Source organism: Antrostomus carolinensis, unplaced genomic scaffold (assembly GCF_000700745.2).
Source record: "Antrostomus carolinensis isolate BGI_N321 unplaced genomic scaffold, ASM70074v2 scaffold35971, whole genome shotgun sequence".
Lineage (NCBI taxonomy): Eukaryota > Metazoa > Chordata > Aves > Caprimulgiformes > Caprimulgidae > Antrostomus > Antrostomus carolinensis.
In genome coordinates this window covers 1-19410 of record NW_010295492.1, presented here as the reverse complement: position 1 = coordinate 19410, position 19410 = coordinate 1, and the positions used below count along the sequence as shown (strand labels likewise).

Genomic DNA, 19410 nt, shown 5'->3' with positions numbered 1-19410 from the left:
AAGTTTGCTGTGCTATTACCCTGATTCTCAGATTGTCTTTTCTTAGAGACTTGGAAGTGTATGTGGCCATATTTTTGAATTTTGAAAAATAAGTATTTGCTATTAAAGTCTTGCAGCACAAAAAAAAAGCCAAACAAAACCACCACAAAAAAACCCAAACAACCAAAAAAATCCCCACACAACCAGAAAACTTAAACATCTCTCAAGCTTGGTTGTTTTTTATCTGACAGTGATTCAGGTAGTCTTTATGGTAAATACAGTTTGTCAAGAATTAGCTACAGCTTTTTTTGCTTTTTTTCTTTCTTTTTTTTAAGAGATATTGTTAGAACAAATCCACCCCTGGGGACAGAAGTATCTCATTTACTATTTGATTGTAATTAAATCTAAAGTGCATGACTTCAACATGGGGAGTGGCTTGTGTTAAGATAATCAGCTCTCTCAGCCATCTATAGAAGAAATTCTAGTTTTGGAAACTGTAATATCCATATTCAGAAGTCTTCAAAATTTGAATTTCTGATTTCTCTTTCTAAATATTTTCTCTTCTACAGTTAACTTTTCTTTGTGCATGCAGAAAGATTTGATTATCCCTCAGAACTAATAAAAAAAGCTTCTTTCACATAAATTAGAAATAGTTATTTTTTAATTAATTTGAAAAAATGAATTTTTTTTTAAGGATACATTAAAATCTGCTTTCAGTTTTTAAAAGAATAAAATCAACCTGAAAAGGTCAAGGTGCTGAGTCCCCCGCCCCCATAATTCACTGTGAAACTAAACTTGCTCTTCAATAGGTCACTTAAATTGTTGGCAGTTGGTTTCAGAATCCATCTTAACTAAAATATTGTTATTTCTGCGGGAATATTCCTTTGAGCTGTGAAATTTCTTTCTGAAAAGTGCAGAGACATTCATCCTCAGAAATTAATCGCTTATAATGATTGTGGAGCAATAACAGTATTTTGAGAGTAGAATTTTGAGAATAGAGCATCTCTTGGCAGGTAATTAACACTTGTCCAGTGCTAAGGAACAATTGCAGAAATTGTTTGCAACAGAATATTACAAGCACAAGTTTGTGCCTTTGCCTAGTATCTGAGTATCTTTTTGAAAAGTGATCTTAATATGTTGTCAGCTGTCTGGAGTGACTCCATTTTGGTGTATTTGTTAGTATAAACAGATGAGTTCACTAGGTGAAATTAACTCCTCAGGAGAGACTGGTGTTGGGAGGGAAACTTGAATTTTACTTTGAATTTGAATAACTTTAACATTTTATCCCGCTGCATCTCACTGTTGAGAAAGGAGGGAAGAGGAGGAACAACTCTGAATTTCCTTTTTGTATTTGTTTTTCTAAGTTTGTCATGGCTTTGAAAGTTTTTTTGTGAAAACCATTTTCTCAGGAAAGAATGCACCCAGTGCGTTGCATTTGCATGCCGTGGAAGAGGAGGTAGTGTCTTGTAGCAGCAGCTCTTGCTTTAGTAATACACCTTCCGTATTCACAGCAAACAAAAAAGACAACGCAGAGAGAAGGAGAGTGCTATTTCCGGGAAGAAAGCTTGAGAAACTGTGATAATACCTTCAGTTACTTGATTTTAGAAGCAATGCATTGCTAGTGGCTTTTGTGACCTGTCTTGTGAGCTTTTCTCTGTTTGCTGCTAAGTGTACTCAGCAACACTGTGTGCAACGCTCATCTCCTTTCCAAAGGATATTGTATGTCCAGATCTTTAATTAAACTCTTTTTGCCTTTGTTGCAAATGTAATATTGGTCATTGTTTCCATACTGAGTGGTATCACTCAGATATATGAAGATTTAAGTCTCTGGAATTTCTTGCAAGTTATTATATTAGCTTGGTTCATTAAATTGGTCACGAACTGTATCTGTTCATGAAATCTGAACTCATGTTCAGCCTAGTTTGAGCAGCAAATTTTGTGTTTGCTTTCGATTGTCACAAATCTGGTGGAGTATTACAAACTCAACTTTTGAAAATGTATTTAACTAATGGATTGCTCTTCTGTTTTTCTCTCTACAGGTTCGATCTGTGGATGAGATGAATCATGAGTTTCAAGCTCTTGCCCTAGAATCTCGGGGAATGGGAGAGGTAATTATTGAGGGCTGTAAATCCAGTTGTTGGTTTGGAAATGTTGATGCAACTTAAGAAATCTTAAATAATACAACATGAAGCAAGAGCTTCTGTTAAGAGCAAATTGAATTTTCAGGCAAGTGAAGATTTCTGTTCTAAGGTGAAGGTAAACTAAGTACTTTGCAAGAGCACTGAGGTGGTTGTTGACTGGATCTACGGTGTCAGTCTTATTAGATGACTGATGCTCTTGGGGAAGTGACAGGGTAATTTGTTTGAAAGTTTGTGCAATTCTGTGGAATGAGGCATGTTTCAGTTTCACTGTACCTAAGCTACTGAAACAATTGCTTACTATTTCTGAGAAGCCAAGGAGACTGGGATGTGAAAAAGGTTTGGCTCCAGAAAAAGTTAATTTGACATAGCCAAGCAGAAATGTCTGGCTTTTTTTGATGGATTTGGTTTGTTTGGGTTTTGTTTTTTTAAGTCAATATACTTCTGGGGAGGTGGAATTCAAGATCATGAAGGATGACTTAGCTCCTTCAAAAGCAGTTCCCTGAACTGCTTAGAAAGTAATCTACATGTATTAGGGTTCCTTGCCCTGATGGGACATGGTGATGAAATAAATTCACATTGAACTGAGATTTCAAATACTGATCCTTTTGTCTTGCTGGATATTTGCCTAATTCAGTTGATAAGCTGCAGTATTATCACTGGTTGAGTTAACTCTCTTAAAATGACTCTGTGACTGTGGTCTCTAAGGAAGCCGTAACTTGTTGATGAAAAACAGATGGCATGTTCTAGTTGCTGAATGTTTCTCAGCTGATACGTGGCTATTCTTAATTTTTTTACTTTAATGAAACATTTAACCAATCAGTTGGCTTCTTGGCAATTTTTGCTTCATCCAGGGTTCAACGTTGACTTTCTTGAACCATCTCCCATTTGAAAAAGCAGTATTAGATGAAGCTCTGTTATTTAGAAAGCTGAATAGCCACACTGGATATTCTTACTTCCCCATGCCCCCCTTCAGCTCTTAAAACTCCTTTTGAGAGGCAGAGGTGTTAGTAAGGTGGCTGCAGTAGTACCAGCAGTGGGATAGAGTGGATGGGTAAAATTCGTGTTCATCACGTTTGTCCTTTTGCCACCCATGAAGCACTCTGAGAGCTTGAAAGCAGTGGAAGTGAAGGATGGCACAAATGCTTGGGAGTTAGATGGGGGTGTATGTGACTGCCCATAGAATCATAGAATTGGAAGGGATTAGAAGGGACCCTAAAGATCATCCAGGTCCAACCCCTCTGCCATCAGCAGGGACATCCTCCACCAGACCAGGCCGCTCAAAGCCTCATCCAGCCTGGCCTTAAACACTTCCAGGGAGGGGGCATCCACAGCTTCCTTGGGCAACCTGGGCCAGTGTCTGACCACCCTCACAGTGAAGAACTTCTTCCTAATATCTAATTTAAACCTCCCCTCTTTCAGCTTAAACCCATTTCCCCTTGTTCTGTCACTAACTGCCCTTATGAGAAGTCCCTCCCCAGCCTTCCTGTAGCCCCTTCAGGTACTGGGAGGCCGCTATAACATCTCCCCGGAGCCTTCTCTTCTCCAGGCTGAACAGCCCCAGCTCTTTCAGTCTGTCCTCACAGCAGAGCTGCTCCAGCCCTCGGATCATCCTGGTGGCCTCCTCTGGACTCGTTCTAACTGGTCCCTGTCTTTCTTGTGTTCCAGATGTTCATTTATGTTATCTCAGACTGAGGGAGATATTTCCACATGATTATGATTTTGTTTGTTTTTATGGTATTCTGTGGATCTGTGAAGATGTTGGGGGGGGGGGAGGAGGAGGCTGAACAAAAAATCAAAAAATCCACCCAGAAAAAGCCAGAGCTCTGGTACACTAGTATAGCACCAGCCATTGATACTATATATTGTGATGGTGCACTTACTGGGGTGTTTTGTCTCTCATTTCAATGCTGTCCTCTGGGTATCTTGTGGTAGTACAGGTTCACATAGCTAGGCTGGCCTACTCAGTGATTTTCTTAATGTATTGCACAGCAATAAGGTAGTTCTGGAATAGGTTCCATGACTGTTTTTAACCTTTGTTTTGATTATAGTTTTCCAAAACATTAAAGGAAATGTCCTCCATAAATCCCTTGTAAGCTACAATTGGCAGTTCTTGCCTGCTGCCCTCTGTCTACTTTGAACGGTGTGAAAGGGAGGTCACGTCAAGTGATCTGCTTCTAGCTATTGGGAAGTTGTTCTCTTCCTCGTTTTCTCTGTCTGGGTAGATTTTTCTCTGAACTGAAATTAATTTCTTGTTCATAATTCTAATCCTTCTTGGTCTTTTTTCCTAACTGTGAATCAATGCTTGACATTAGGAGGCTGTTAAGTCTTAGTTTTCACATCGTTACTAAAATCAAGACTGTCTGTGAATCCTCAAGCATCTCTTCAAAGTGCTAATGTAAAGGAACATAGTATGAAATCTGTTTTCATTGTACCATAACACATTTTGGAAATAATACGTACTAGGAATAGTTCTGTTAAGCTCTCTGTCTGAGCTGCATTCGGATGGAGCCTGGTATCAATCAGGATCGGGAATAGGACAGCATAACCCGAGCCAGATGTATGGTTTCCTTGATCTGTTTGCCTTGCAGTTCTTCATTCTGTAGAGAAACAGGCTGAAGATTTATTAGGAGGAGATCTGCTGTACTGCAGGCGTCTTTCTCTAAGTGCCTCCCAAAATTTCAACTGTTAGGTTGGTTAAACACAGATGATGCTTCTGGCTCCAGCTCCCAAAAGCTGTCATATAGAATCACAGAATGGTTTGGGTTGGAAGGGACCTTAAAGATCATCCAGTTCCAATCCCCCTGCCATGAGCAGAGACACCTTCCACTAGATCATGACCCTTAAGATCATCATAATATTCTGAAGAAATACTGATACATGGTGCTATTTCTCCTTCCTAGGCATCTGTTGTTTGCTATTTCAGTGACAGCCTAGTGGGCTTCAGGACCTTTAGTGTGACCTAATACAGGCATACATAAAATTAATTGCCAAACAGAATATAAAACTTTTTAAATATATATATATATATATACACACAATGGCTATTCTTATAGACGCTTACAGGGTCAAAGCACGCACAAATTCAATTTTAGGGACAATGTATCCCTTTCTGGTGTCAAAACCTCATTCAGAGAAGGCCCTGTAGGAATAACTGCTGATCCTAAAATTAAAAAAAAAAAAAAAATTAAAAATGCTTCATTCAAAAGCCAGTAATCAAGACTGTGCAGTTACTTATCAGAGAGCTGGTTAAGAGGCAGCTTTAGCATAATTGGTTATTATCTACATGTAGAAAAGGGCTTTGTTCATCTGGCAGAGACATAAGAGGGATCAGTGCTGATACTGAAAAAGACACTTTTGGAAGAGCTTAGTAAGAACTACAGCAATCTTTTCCGTTATTTGGAATTGGAATTGGATGTGTCTTTGTAAAGTTTCTATTTTATTGTATTTAATGCAGGAAATACTGAGCAAAATGTGTGTTATCAAAGCGTAAAGCACAATTATTTTAGCTACTTCTGTTAATTTGTGATGACTTCTTAAGTCTTTCAGTAGAACTAATCAAATGTTTGGGGTTTTTTTTCTTGCCCGTTAAAGAGGAACAGGCTTGTTTTGTTTTTTTCTGAAAAGTGCTCTTTTTGTTCCACAATGGAAGAGTTGACAGCTGCTAGGGCTGCTCATTTATGTATGGCAATCCAATAGCCAAGGCATCCCTTTAAAAAGAGCATAGTGTATGTCATATCAATGATCTATCAAAAAATAAGCAAATAATAAATCTAAATCTAAAATAATAAATCTAAATAAGTAAATAATAAATCTAAATCACTGGCCCTCAGGGAGGTGCAAAATTGTAAACTTTAAAAAGTTCCATGTAATTAAATATTTGAGGAACTTCTTTGTGTAGAAATTTTAACAAAAAAATTATCTGTAAATCTGTTTTTTCTTCAATAGGACACAGTTTAAATTTAGCTTTTTGAGGTATAGATGATGCATTATGTTTTGTATTAAAGGTACTCTATACTCTTTATGTACCAGAGTACATGAAGACTGCAGGCAGTCAAATATATCCGTTCAGAATTTGAGAGTAGGTAGCTAAACAACAAAAAACAATAAACCAAAGCACATTTAAAAAACCCTCTCCAATCAACAACAAATTTCCCCAAAACAACCTGTACTTTCGCAGTGAGGGTTATTGCTGCTTTCTGCCAGTGGGCAGGTTTTTTCCTCTGGTAGAAATCCTGTGAATGAGGGTGGAAATCCCAACCAGTATCGCAGTGTGTTCTGCTCTGAGTTTGCGTATCGTTCTTACCATTGTGTTCTCTGAACACTTGTCTGGTAGTGGAATTTATTAATTTCAGGGAATGCATACTTTAAGGTGGTGCTTATTTTATGATGCCCAAGATGTTACTTGATTGATTTTATTCTGACAAGGTTGTGTTAGGTTGTATCACATTCACTTTTGTATTTCTCATGGCTCTCAACTCAGCTGCGCACACGTTTTCTCTCCTATCACTATCCTAGAAAACAAAAAAGAAGTAGTACTGCAAACGTGTTACAATGTGAAGCTAAAAGGATGAGCAGATATCTGAAATTTATAATCTTTTGCTTTTAGTTGAACTGCAGTTGTAAAGTCCATTAATCTATTTCTCTGTCCTCTGATGACTAATTTCATCCCTTAAATCTGTGGTAGACTTAGTATCCCGGTGCTCCCGGATGACTCTCCCGTGCACTGAGAAAGGGGGTGTCTTTGTCAGGGCAGGTCAGAACAGCGTAACTCCCTTGCAAGCATAACACTCTCCCATAGTTTTGTTGAGCTTTGGCTGTTTGTCATCCTCCAGCCCAACTCATTCCGTGTTGATGGGTTTATGTAAGGAGCCCAGGGGTTTCAGGTTAGCTACTCAAAATGCCTCGTTTCTGGTAAGAGCTTTGGGCGGCGCAGAAAACCAGCCATCAGCAATCCTTCAGTTCCTCCAGACCAGCTCTTGTTGCCTCTCAGTGTTAATATTGTGGCCTGTTAATGGCAGTCTCAGCCTCTTCTTTGAGCTGTTTTAGCAAGCCCTTTCAATGCTACATTAAGAAATACCTAAAAAAAACCCCAAAAAATTCTTCTTTTAGTTTTACCAAGGCTCATACTAAGCAGCTGTGAAGTTCAGAAGGGTTTTGTAGTCACTTAAATAACAAGAATCAGAGCTCTAGAATGTACTTGTTTATTGTAAACAAATATTTATCAGATTATATTTGCTTTTTCCTAAATTCACAACATTTAACATTTTGAATTGAACATTACATTTTGCTAAATTTGATGGATTACAACGCTGTCTTCAGAGCTCTTCAGAACTGGTGGTTGGGGGTTTTTTTGAAGTTGTTTTCGTTGTGGTTTCAGTTGTTGGACTTTGTAAAGTAGGTAATATATAGCCTGAGAATACAGTTGTTTAATTACATATTCAAGAGAAAATGTATGCAGAGTTTGGCCATTATGCTGCTAACGATGGGAGAAGTTAGAGGAATGGAGTAAAGTAGTAAAATAAAAGTAAAAGGAATGCTGACATTTCAGGTATTTTTGTTTGTGCAGTGCTTCTGTTATGTTACACTAAGTCTTCTGTCCTTGAAAACAGTACAGGAAGTGATACTGATCTAACTTAAAAAATTCTGCTTTAGAAGTAGTAATGAGAAAAAAAAAATCATACAGCTAAATGAAATCGTTGGTAAGTGGAACTTCAAATTTGAATGTCACAGATGTGTGACCCTGTGGTCTAAAGGAGCTGACTTGCTGCCATGTGTGTTAGTGGCTTTCTAAAATTTGAAATACGATGCATTTCCAAGTGACCAGAACTTTACAGTGAACTGCTGCAGCGTCTGGTTATGCTGACACTATTAGTTAAAAGCAGAGCTTCTGAGACAGCATGGAAAGAACGTGTGGTGTTAAAGTTTCTGAGGGGATTGACTCGGTTTAACACAGGGATTAATTTGATTAGCTTTTTTCTCAGCGGTTTCTATATTCTGTATCTCTCCCTCCTAACTTCAGAATCTCAGTCTTGTGTGGTCACTTCAGCAATTTCTTTATCCAGCATCAGCTTCAGTAACAACATAATTTTTAAGTGTTTATAATTATTCCTTGGCAACGTGTGCTTCCATATGTAAAGCTGACTTGGGTATCTAAAATGAATTACTTGCATAGCCTCTTAATAGTACTCCTATTTTTTTTCCCCTTTGTAAGCATATTTAAAATAAAACCATTTTCTTTTTTGGAACAGCTTTTACCTGCCAAAAAGTTTTGGGAACCTGATGATTCAGCAAAAGATGGGCAAAAAGGGATATTCCTTGGTGATGAGTGGAGAGAGACTGCATGGGGAACTCCTCGTAAGTGATTGATGTATATGTATTGAAAAATCAGTCATGTTTACTAAATGCTATTTCAAAGTAAATTAATATTACACATTTTAATTGTGTATTCAATTTTATTTTCTTTTCATTTTAATTGTGTATTAAATTTGATTTTCCTTTCATTTTAATTGTGTATTAAATTTGATTTTTCCTTTCATTTTAATTGTGACAATGTGTGTGGCACTGGTGGTTGTGTGCCAATAACACTTTTTGAAACTTGATATTTGGAATTTTTTATTTAATTGAATTTTGGTCATGTTTAATATTTCCTGTGTAATGAAATGCAAAAACATTCAGGTTGTATTTAAAAAAATACAATATTTTATTTATTTGTTTTTAACAGACCATTCTATGTCCCAACCTATTATGGTACAGAGAAAGCCTGGACAGGGTTTTCATGGAAACAGTGAAGTAAATGCTGTGTTGTCTCCACGATCAGAAAGTGGTGGCCTTGGAGTGAGCATGGTAGAATATGTGTTAAGTTCCTCTCCAGCTGATAAATTGGATTCCCGGTTTAGGAAAGGAGCTTTTGTAAGTAATGCAGTGTGTTAAGCTTGCCTAGTTACCTACTATGGTCTTACTGTCTTCTATGGTTATATTTTCTACTGTTTGTCCATTTTCCTTTTTTAACCCTTCTCTTTAGAAGGAAGTGTGTGGTTGCTGTCTGTCTGTATCCTTGGTTGGAGGGGGCAGAAGAGGGAAGTAGTTTGGGAGTCTTGACTAAATAGCTGTCTTTAAAAAAAAAAAAGTACTTTCCTAACACCTTTAAAGGTAGAAAAAAAGTTTGCAAATAGTTCAAAATTAAAATGTGTGATGAGCTTTATTCTAGATCTTCGTATTTTCTGTTTCTGTATGAGTTTGTTTTGTACTAGATGTTTTAACTGTATAAAATAAACTTTGTCTAATTTGAAGTGTTACTGCTTTAGCAGCACCGCTATAGTTAAGGTTGAGTTAGCTCTTCCATTATAAATCTTGGCATTCCTTTTCACATTTTGGCAGTTATTAATTGCATGTGGTTGAAACTTGACGACCAAGTTACCCACCAAATGCAATTTCATTGAAATTAAACTGTTTGTATTGTTTACGTGCACTGTAGTGTAGAATTAGGTCACCTTGTGGTGCTCCTATTGTGTTCTGTTCAATATTCAGAATCAAACAGATTCTTTTTCCTCAGGGCACTAGAGATGCTGAAACAGATGGACCTGAGAAAGGAGATCAGAAAGGCAAGGCTTCTCCATTTGAGGAGGACAAAAACAGAGATCTTAAACAAGGAGATGATGAGGATGTTACTAAAATAAATGGCAGAGGTTTGCCAAATGGAATGGATGCCGATTGCAAAGATTTTAAGTAAGCTTTTAATTGTTTCTCAAGAAGATGAGCATGTCTCTGAAGGGCATTATTACAGTTCTGGTTTGTGTGTCAGCTTTAAACATTACCCAGCTGCAGACTGATTCTTCCTACCTCCCGTCCTCCCTTTCCCACTGTGCCACATGTTTCTTAGGATGTCATTAATGTGTGTGTCACTCCTCATGAGACAAATTCATCTTAATATAGTAATTATTCAAAGTAAATGGGTACCTTCAAAATGTGGTGAATTAAAAAGGCATGAAAACTTTAACCCTTGCTGGATTTCAGACTAAATTTCTTTCTCTCTCTGCTTCTTTTTAATGCTCTATAACTTTTGCATCTGGTTGTTGTTGTTGTAGAGAGTAAGTCCTACAGAATTTTAACTTCCTTCTAATTTTGCGAGTGGCTACCACAGCCTACCACAATTATTTCCCCACAAAAGTCTTTATAGAAACCATTTATTTGACTAAGGAGAAACAATGTATTTCCCTGTTCACATAGTTAAATGTCACCTGTTCACAGTGTAGAATGGTGGTGTGGTTTGGTTGTTCTCTTGGAGGGGGGGGGAGGGAAATAGGACCAAGCTTGAGCTTTTGAACTGTGATCTCCTATATGACAGCACAGCCAGCCTGTGTTTTCCTAAAACTAAACTGCATTTTAAATTGGGTATTTTCGAAGGACTAGTCTTTGTTCTTAAATTACTGTGGTGCATTTGTAACTGTCCTACAGAAGAATTAACAAGATCAGAAAACTAGAGTGCTGCTCATAAATTTGTATTAATACGATGACCGTGACCGAATAGTTGTGGTTTCATTAGCTCATAACTGAATAAGTACATTAAAATGCACATTTGAATCCCATACGTAAGTATTTCCTACCCTTTAAAAAATGTATTTACCTGAGGGATTCTTCAAGTCTATTTTTCAAGACATATTATTGAAAATAATATAATACCAAGCATATTGGAGAGCTCAGATTAGCTCCTTTCGGGTGCATGCTGCCATACGCACAATAAACAAAAGTCACCTTTGGTATTACATGTAGAAAATGCAAAATAAGTTTTGTCCTGCTCTTCTTTACCAGTAGCTGTTTCAATTTTGAAATAGTCATATTATTTAAAGTTTAAAGTCATATTATTTAAATAGTTTCATACTATTTAAAGAGAGAAATTATTAAAAAGTACAAAGTGCAAAAAAGCATCCAAAGCCAGTAAACCTCTCACTCAAAAAGAAAATAAAATAAGACTGTCTAATTTAGATGGACCATATAAAGTGGTGGTAAAAGCCCTCCAAACAGAGGTTTATAATTGAAGTATTGACACAACTTTAACTATAGCAACAGAACAGCACCAGTATAAGGAGCAACCTATGTTAGGTAAACATAAGTATTATCAAAGAAACTTTGTCCTGTCCTCCTCCTTGTATTTTTATTGTACCTACAACTTTTAAAAACTAAACTATGTACTGAAATAACTGCCTTTTTTCCTTTTGTTCTTCACTTTGTTGATACTGTATGTCACGTGGGAAGAATAAGGAACATTAAATGCCTTCAAACTCAAGTTTTGTACGTTGAGCAAGACATGGTTGCTAGCTAGGGTACTTGGATGGTAGCCAGTGTGTTGTAGAAGATTGTCATGAGGTTGGTGGTTACATTAAAAAATAAAGCTAGTGTAACTGCTTTATCTTTGAAGTATTTTGCTCAAAGTAACAGAATATACAGTATTGTTGAATAAACTCACTAAAAGACTGCTTTCTATCTGTACAGGCTTTAGAGTTGGTATCAGCAAGTAGATGAGTATTAGCAGATTTATTTGCATTAATCTTGTGATTCAGTGAGGAACAGATACTTCAACTTTGGAGCCCTGAAGAGGGAGGAGAACAGGAAGTACTAAGGCTGTGTCTCTGTCCTGGAATTAGCAGTATACTGTACTGGTCTGGCAGTGTACTGCTGGAATAAACATAGTTGCATCCTGCAAGATGTCAATTTGTATTTGAGCCTGTTTTTTACAAATAAAGCAAACTTAACTGGGAGTTGTTTGTTTCCTGAGAAACAATATGTAATTACCAGATTCTGCCAACACAATAATGCTGTTAAGGGATCATGGATTCTCTCCCACAACTCCTTTCTAGTTGTTGACTTAGATTTTTGCCAGTAAAAATTGGTAGTCTAAACAATGTGGCCTGACACAGAAGATGGGATATGACTCCAAATTAAGGTACCCTGAATCTAACCAGATCTAGGGTTGGGAATCTGTTTAGGATGCGAATCTGTTGACATCTTGCTTCCTGTGCTTGCCTGTCAATACAGCTGGTGGAGATGGGTGAACAACTCAGCTTTTACCCTGAAGTAAACAAGTAGTGACTGGTCAGTTGAGTTGCTGTCTAGGCTCTGTCAATGGTATTGACTAGATTTACATCCCCTCTGGTGGGAATTTAAACACTTGTGCCCCTCGAGATGTGTAAGTGCAGTTATCTACATATCAGTTGCCACCAGCCCTTCGTATTTGGAAACTGAACTCTGAGGGCTTTGGCACAGTAAATTATTTCCAGCTCCATATTTCTGTCTTGCTGTCAGTGGAAACACTTAGATTTTGTTCTATCCTAAAGATTTTCTTCTGGAACAGCAGACTATATTTATTCTTAGGGAAAATGAGATTAAATCAATGGGATTATATTAGGAACACTTTTTTTCCCCCCAGACCAATAATCTGGTGTAGTGTAGTTTATTAAATCAGTTGTATAGGAAAGGAAATATTTTAGTCAAATGCTAAATGAGGCAGTTATTAGTCCATTTTACTTAAGTTAAACAAGTATATTGTTTGCTTGTTTTTCTCACAATGATTTTGAAGAGCTGTTTAGTCTTAAAGTTTAAAAAAAAATACATAGAAATTATGCTTTGAAGTTAAATGTGTCCTTTACTTTGAGCCATCAATGCATGCTGTTTAAAATTGTTAAAATCACTTCCTTCTGTAAAGTTTCTGAGTTCAGAGATCCTTTTAAAATAGAAATGCTGTACTCTGTCCATGGACAGCTTTATTTAAGACTGAGGAGTCTTATCTTGAATTTCTCCTAAACAGTCGTACCCCTGGAAGTCGACAAGCCTCCCCAACAGAAGTAGCTGAACGCTTGGGCCCCAATCCCAGCACCACAGAAGGATTAGGTCCACTTCCCAATCCTACAGCCCACAAGCCTCTGGTAGAAGAATTTTCAAATCCAGAAAATCAGAATCTAGATGCCATGGAACAAGTTGGTCTTGATTCTCTACAGTTTGACTATCCTGGCAATCAGGTACAGATGGACTCTTCAGGAGCTACTGTAGGACTCTTTGACTACAGTTCTCAGCAGCAGGTTCGTACTAAACTTGAACACGTGCCAAGCTGATTCTTTAAGTTGTGCATTATCCTCTTTGACAATCAACCATTTCAGCATATAATGCATTTAATTTTGTTTTGTCTGTGACTTTTGAAAACTGAAAGGTATCTTTTTTTTTTCTTTGTCCAACAGCTTTTCCAGAGGACTAATGCTCTGACTGTTCAGCAGTTAACAGCGGCCCAGCAGCAGCAATACGCGCTGGCTGCAGCTCAGCAGCCACACATAGGTGAGGTTTTTGTGAAGTACAAAAGTGGGTGTGTTGCTTTGGTACAATCCTTTCGCTTTTACCCACAGTATTCTAATTCAAATAGGTATTGATCCATTGGCCCATTTTAGCAGTTCTTCTGAAAACTGCTCAGAACGACCATCCTGTCCTTGGAGAAAGTTTTCTGTTGTATAAATTTGTGCCTACTTTGGGCTGTTGTATAAAAATAAAAAATATTTTTGCTTGTTTGATGGGAGAAATAGTAAAAAAGCCTTTCTGCTGTAAGTAGTGATAGCAGCACTAGCTTTATTTAGTGAAATAACAAAAATAAGCAATTCTGTTACTCTATTGCAGTTTAGTATTTTTGATAATCCATTTAAAAAACATTGTATAGTAGGATTTTGAAATCAAGCTTTTATGTTGATAAAGTCATTCTTCCTTGTTAATGGCACCTTTTAAACAGCTCTTTATTCTTGTAGGTACCTTTCTTTGTGATGGAATTACTCTTTAGCAAGCATTCTTTTCTGTCCCTTAAAAGTAATTCAGTGAATTAATTAAATGCATGAAGTTCTTTGTGTGCTGGCAACTCAACAAGGAGTCTGTATTTCAGTGACAAGAGTTTTATCTGCTGCTATGGGGAAGCTGTGTGTTTCTGTGAGGGAGGTTGGAGTGTATGTGGAAGCAATTCCTTGTTTAAGGAAGGTAAATATCCTCAAATTCTGACCCTGTAGTGCAGGTTTAAAGGTTCCTGCCCTTCCCACTCTCCATCATTAGGTTGTTGAGATGTGTGCACCTATCCCTTTCCTCTTCAAGGGGAAGTGTTCTCGGGATCAGAAGGGCAGACAGAAGTAGGAGGTGGCATCTCCAAAGGGATGTGTCAATGTTCTGCGATAGGGTGACAGTTTCACACTGACTTGTTGAGGTGGATTGTGAGGTCTATTCAGAGGCCTATAGCTGGTATTTAAAAGTGGCAGCTCTGTAGTATTGTGTAGCTGAGTAATAGTCTTTGAGGTGGGAGCATGGCAGATTGAGATGGTTGTGTGAGTCCACAAGTTGTGTGTTCTTCGTGTCTTTGACTTCTAAACTGCAGAGAAGCCCCTGCTTTGAGTGAGGTGCTGACTGAGCAGTCAGCTGTATCTTGCCCCTTTGAAATACAGCATCTTCTGATATGTTTGTTAACAAACTTAGCAAAAAGCCTCCTGTTTGGAAGGAGAAACAGTCTGATGTGTTGTGCTTGCTGAACTGGTTTCTGCCTCAGTGTTGGAGAAAGTACATGAACCTGACTGACAGGGGAAACTGCGTAGTGATGCTTTTGAGTTTCCTCAGTTGTCTCTTTGCATTACAATCCTTATATCAAATTTAGATACTTGAAAGTGAGATGAACCTCTCATAACTGGCTGTTTAAAAGGCAGATATCTGATTTAAACTATCTGATTAGGTTTTTTTCCTATTATCAGTGAAAAGAGATTTGTATCTCTAGCAGGTGATTTATTCTGACTGATGCACTTAAGACACTAGATGACTTTGATACAGATTTAGTTGTAAGAGTTGTGTAACTTTTAGATAGTTAAAGCTGGGCAAGGTAAATTCCACTTTGAATAATCCCTTCTATCTAAGGTTGGGTAGATACATATAAGAGAAATTTCTTCAGAATCTGTAGATCTAGCACAACGAAGCTGTTAGGCCTTGGGATTAGTGAGAGAGAAGTGGTGAGAAGAGATAGAAGTGTTGATTTCTGTGGTGCTATACCTGCTCTTGGAAACTTCCACAGTACAGGCAGTTCTGATTTTAACAGATATACTTTGTGATTTGATTGGTTTGAGTGTGATGCTGCTTGCTGAGTGTGTTAGCTGTAATTAAACTCTGTTTGTTACTGTAGCAGGCGTATTCTCAGCAGGCTTGGCTCCAGCTGCTTTTGTGCCAAACCCGTACATTATCAGTGCTGCTCCTCCAGGTACTGACCCGTACACTGCAGCTGGATTAGCTGCAGCAGCTACCCTAGCAGGTAACAGAACACTTTCTAGTGCCTATCTTGATAATTTTACTGAGTGAAATTAGAAAAAAGCTGAAATCTCTCCTGTTTATTCTCTGTAAATGTGTTTCTAGGAAGGGGGGGCTTGGAGAAAAATTAATATTGCTGTTTTGAAAATTTTCACTAAAATATAAAAAGATTTGGTTTCTTTTATGCATGGGTTCTGAGTATATCTTTCTACTGGACTTTTATATCCAACAGTTAGGTTTCTTCTGTTGTAAAAAAATTTATCCTTAATAAGGTTTCATCTGACATTAATAGTATGTATTATTTTCAGAAGATGAGAAGCTAGCTGGTCCTTGTATGTTTTTACTTGGGCCATTAATTTTCTAATTCTAAGTTTTCTCATTCCCAGTGGGCATGAGAATAAAGATGGTCTCCAGCATGCTAAAAGGCCCAGGCAACAGATAACCCCCAAGCCCAGGAAAATATTTTTAAAAGTTAATAGATATGACTGTGAAACAACACTACTGAGAGTATTCAAGTCCCAGATCGTGCTCAGACCTGAGCGTAACATTTTGGAAAAAAACCCTGTATCTGCATTTGGTGGTTTCACAGGAAAGGTAGTAGAAAAAACTAGCATGTATGTATAAGTCACGCGTGATGTGTACAGTACAGTGACAGAGGGAAGGGAGCTCGTTCTTCTGTGGGTTCTTTATCAATAGGCTGGTAGAGGTAAGTGGTGCCCACTCTGATGATGTGACGTAGCAGGCAGGGGAGGCAGAGGCAGCAGTTGTGTTTATAAGCAGAGGAAGCATATAGAAAGGAGGCTTAATAGATGATCAAAGACTCGCTGTATCCCTGTCAGGAGGATTAATTTGGTTCACTCTGTGATGTTCTGAAATTATCTGTTTTCCAGCCATGGAAACTGATTTTGAGTGTTGTTTAGTATACGAACTTTGGTTACTTAAAGTTATTTCTTTGTCACTTGAGTCTCACAAGGGTATTTATTTTCTTGTAGAGAAGGTATGATTTGATGTGAAGCCTTTACATTAACTCATTTCTGTTCACGTATCATTTTGGCTAATACATTAATTCATTTCTTTCTAATACTGTTTTCTGTTTTGACATTTAGAAGATAGATCAATGAGGGATGCTACAAAAAATATAAACAATTATTTTAACTAGCTGCAAGAGATTGAATAACCATGTTTTTCTGGTTTTAGGTCCTGCTGTGGTTCCGCCTCAGTATTATGGTGTTCCATGGGGGGTGTATCCAGCCAATTTATTTCAGCAGCAAGCTGCAGCAGCAAATACCACAGCGAATCAGCAAGCAGCTTCACAGGCACAACAGGGACAGCAACCGGTATGTTCTTCATAAAAAAAGAGATGTGCATTTAAAACCTTACCTTACTATTTTCAGTATATAAGGATCAACTTCTAGAAAATTTTATAATATTCAGATAATGTGTTGTAGCAAATAATAAATGAATATTTAAAATTCTCAGTTTCCTTAAAATGCTGATGATCATTGTCTTTAAAAATTCATTTACCGCATACTAAATAGTTGGGTTATTTTGCAGTCCCAATTTTTAAAACAAAAAACATTAAAAATAGTTTAATTAAAAATTTAATAGTTTAATAACCTTTAATCCAGGTTACTGTGTTGTTATGTTTATGTCTAGATATTGCTGTCTGTACAGTTATAAAAAAAATAATGTACAGTTAAAAACTAATCTAGAAAGCTCTAACATAAGAGGATGAAAAGAGATGTTTTAGTAATTGTTTGAAGTAATTTTTCCTTTAAGCTGGGGGAAAAAATGTTGCATTTTTATTAATTAACTAGAAAATGGGATGTTCCACATTTTTGTCTCTTGGAAAAGTAAGGAAATGAAGGTGTTATCAGTAGTTTTGTTGTTTCATGGGGGGAAGGATTGCCCTGCATATTTTTCTGTGACACGGTAATTGTATTACATCACCATTTGCCCTATGTTATTTTTGCCTTGGTAAATCAAGAGTAAGGAATTGTTACAAGAACTTGTTGAAATTTCCATTTCTTTAAATAACTTGTTAAAAAATGCTTATTTTTTAAGCGTTTTTAAAATGGTTATATGATCCTTCAGTAAAAACAAATGGCCTTTTCCACAAAGGAAAAACACAAATCTTACAATGATCTTATGCTTGGATGAATGTAAACTTATTTTTTTGCTGGCAATATGTTTGATTTCAATGCCATTCTTATAAATTTAATATGAGAAGTGACTTTGAGTTACCATGAAGTTCCAGAGTAGCTTCCTCACTATTTTAATACTCGAATGGATCTTTCCTCCCACTGATAGTTATCAATGAACTGCATTGATAAGCTGAATGTATTCCATACCTCCAGTATTTTTTTACTTTCTCTATAAAATGAATATCCAATTTATGCAAATCATATGTAATATATTTTGTGGGGATATATTGTAAATTGTATTTCCCTCTTATTTTGGACCTGGAAAAGATTATTTTAACCAAGAGGAATAGAGTAGTTGCCAGAATTTAAATTGCTTTTCAATCAGACTCCCAGAGATACGCTGTCAGAACATAATAAAATAAGCCTGTGTTGCACGGTGGTGGAGTGTTACATGAATTCTTAAAACTTAGTGGATGCATTTTTTAAAGCACTGTTGGCAGTGTAGTGTTAATTATTTAGACGAGTTACTACAAACTCTGAAGTATTCAGACTTGCATCATTCAGTTGCCTGAAAATAATGTAAACAAACACGTTTATCAGGACAGGACAGGTGTTCAGTTAATAAATAATATGGATCATAAACATATCAGTCTTACAGATTTTCTTCCTTACTTTATATGCCTTACCACTGATGGAACATACACGAGTTCTTCTGTCCAGAGCAGGACAGATACTTTATTGCCACATTTGTCAGCAAAATAGTTTATGCCTTTTATTTTCTGTATGTATATATCCTTGAAACTAATAAAGTGGAGTATTCCCAAAAAGAAATTTAGGGCTAAGTGGTATCAAATATGCAAAACAACTGTTCTAGACCTTTTTTTTAGACTTTTTTTAGTGTATAATGGGCTTGCTTTCTTACCCTTTAAGGAAAGGGTGTCATATTGGTCTTTTCCAGGTTCTACGTGCTGGAGCAACTCAGCGCCCGCTTACTCCCAATCAGGGTCAGCAAGGGCAGCAGGCAGAGTCACTTGCAGCGGCTGCAGCAGCAAATCCAGCTTTGGCTTTTGGTCAGGGTCTTGCTACAGGCATGCCAGGTATGTATGTTATCAGTGGATTAAGAGACTCGCTGAAAGTTAAAATGTTGGTGTTATTAGATACCAGATTAACTATCAGAGTCCTCCTGTGTTTATGATAAGATGCTTAGAATTGAGTTTTATACAGTTTTATGTTGTTCATTTTGATTAAAATACTGGCACAGGATTCTCAGGGCAGAGAAATTCCTCTAGCAGTTTTTATTTGGAGCATTTTCTCTGTATTTGTTGTTACAAATTATGCACAGGCGTAGATTTTTGCAGGATAATTTCATATATAACAAAGCAGCTACATGCTGTCTTAAGAGGTCATGAGTTGTCTGAATGGTTATTTTGATGCAACAGGAAATAGTAACTTTTCTTTCTGAAGTTATTTTTTACTTGTGGCATATGATAATAATAACATCTAAAATTCAAAATCCAAAATTAGGAAATTTAAAAGAAAAGTACTACTTAATCTCTGAAGATGACAACATCCTTGAAGTGGAAAGCACTCCAAAGCTTGGAGCTTTTAGCGTGCATGCGTTCTGACTTATCTGGAGAATGGTTATTTGGAGTCTCGGTACATGTGTCATAAATGCACAATGTGTTAGCTGGAAGTTCATTATCACTCTTAAAGTGTCTGGTACAATTACCTAAGCAGGAACAATTTAAGTGTACTGTAGAGTATGAAAGTTAAGTTTTTATGTAGTTAAGTTAGATAACGTTCATGGTCATTGGAAATGCCATCCAGAGGGACCTTGACAGGCT

The 19410-nt window shown here is 37.1% G+C and overlaps 1 protein-coding gene across 1 annotated transcript in view; it reads left to right on the top strand.

The window, feature by feature from the left end:
* The window catches only part of LOC104532734 (pumilio homolog 2), a gene marked incomplete at its 3' end in the record, with an annotated part of 34475 nt that extends 15812 nt beyond the window's left edge, over positions 1 to 18663 (top strand). Inside the window, exons 2-10 of the mRNA XM_010178005.2 lie at positions 2019 to 2087; positions 8369 to 8474; positions 8842 to 9029; positions 9673 to 9845; positions 12922 to 13192; positions 13349 to 13442; positions 15301 to 15426; positions 16620 to 16759; positions 18525 to 18663. Of these exons, the coding sequence (XP_010176307.2) occupies positions 2019 to 2087; positions 8369 to 8474; positions 8842 to 9029; positions 9673 to 9845; positions 12922 to 13192; positions 13349 to 13442; positions 15301 to 15426; positions 16620 to 16759; positions 18525 to 18663 (1306 nt within the window). The remainder of the gene's footprint in view (positions 1 to 2018; positions 2088 to 8368; positions 8475 to 8841; positions 9030 to 9672; positions 9846 to 12921; positions 13193 to 13348; positions 13443 to 15300; positions 15427 to 16619; positions 16760 to 18524) is intronic.
* Between the last annotated feature and the right edge of the window lie 747 nt (positions 18664 to 19410).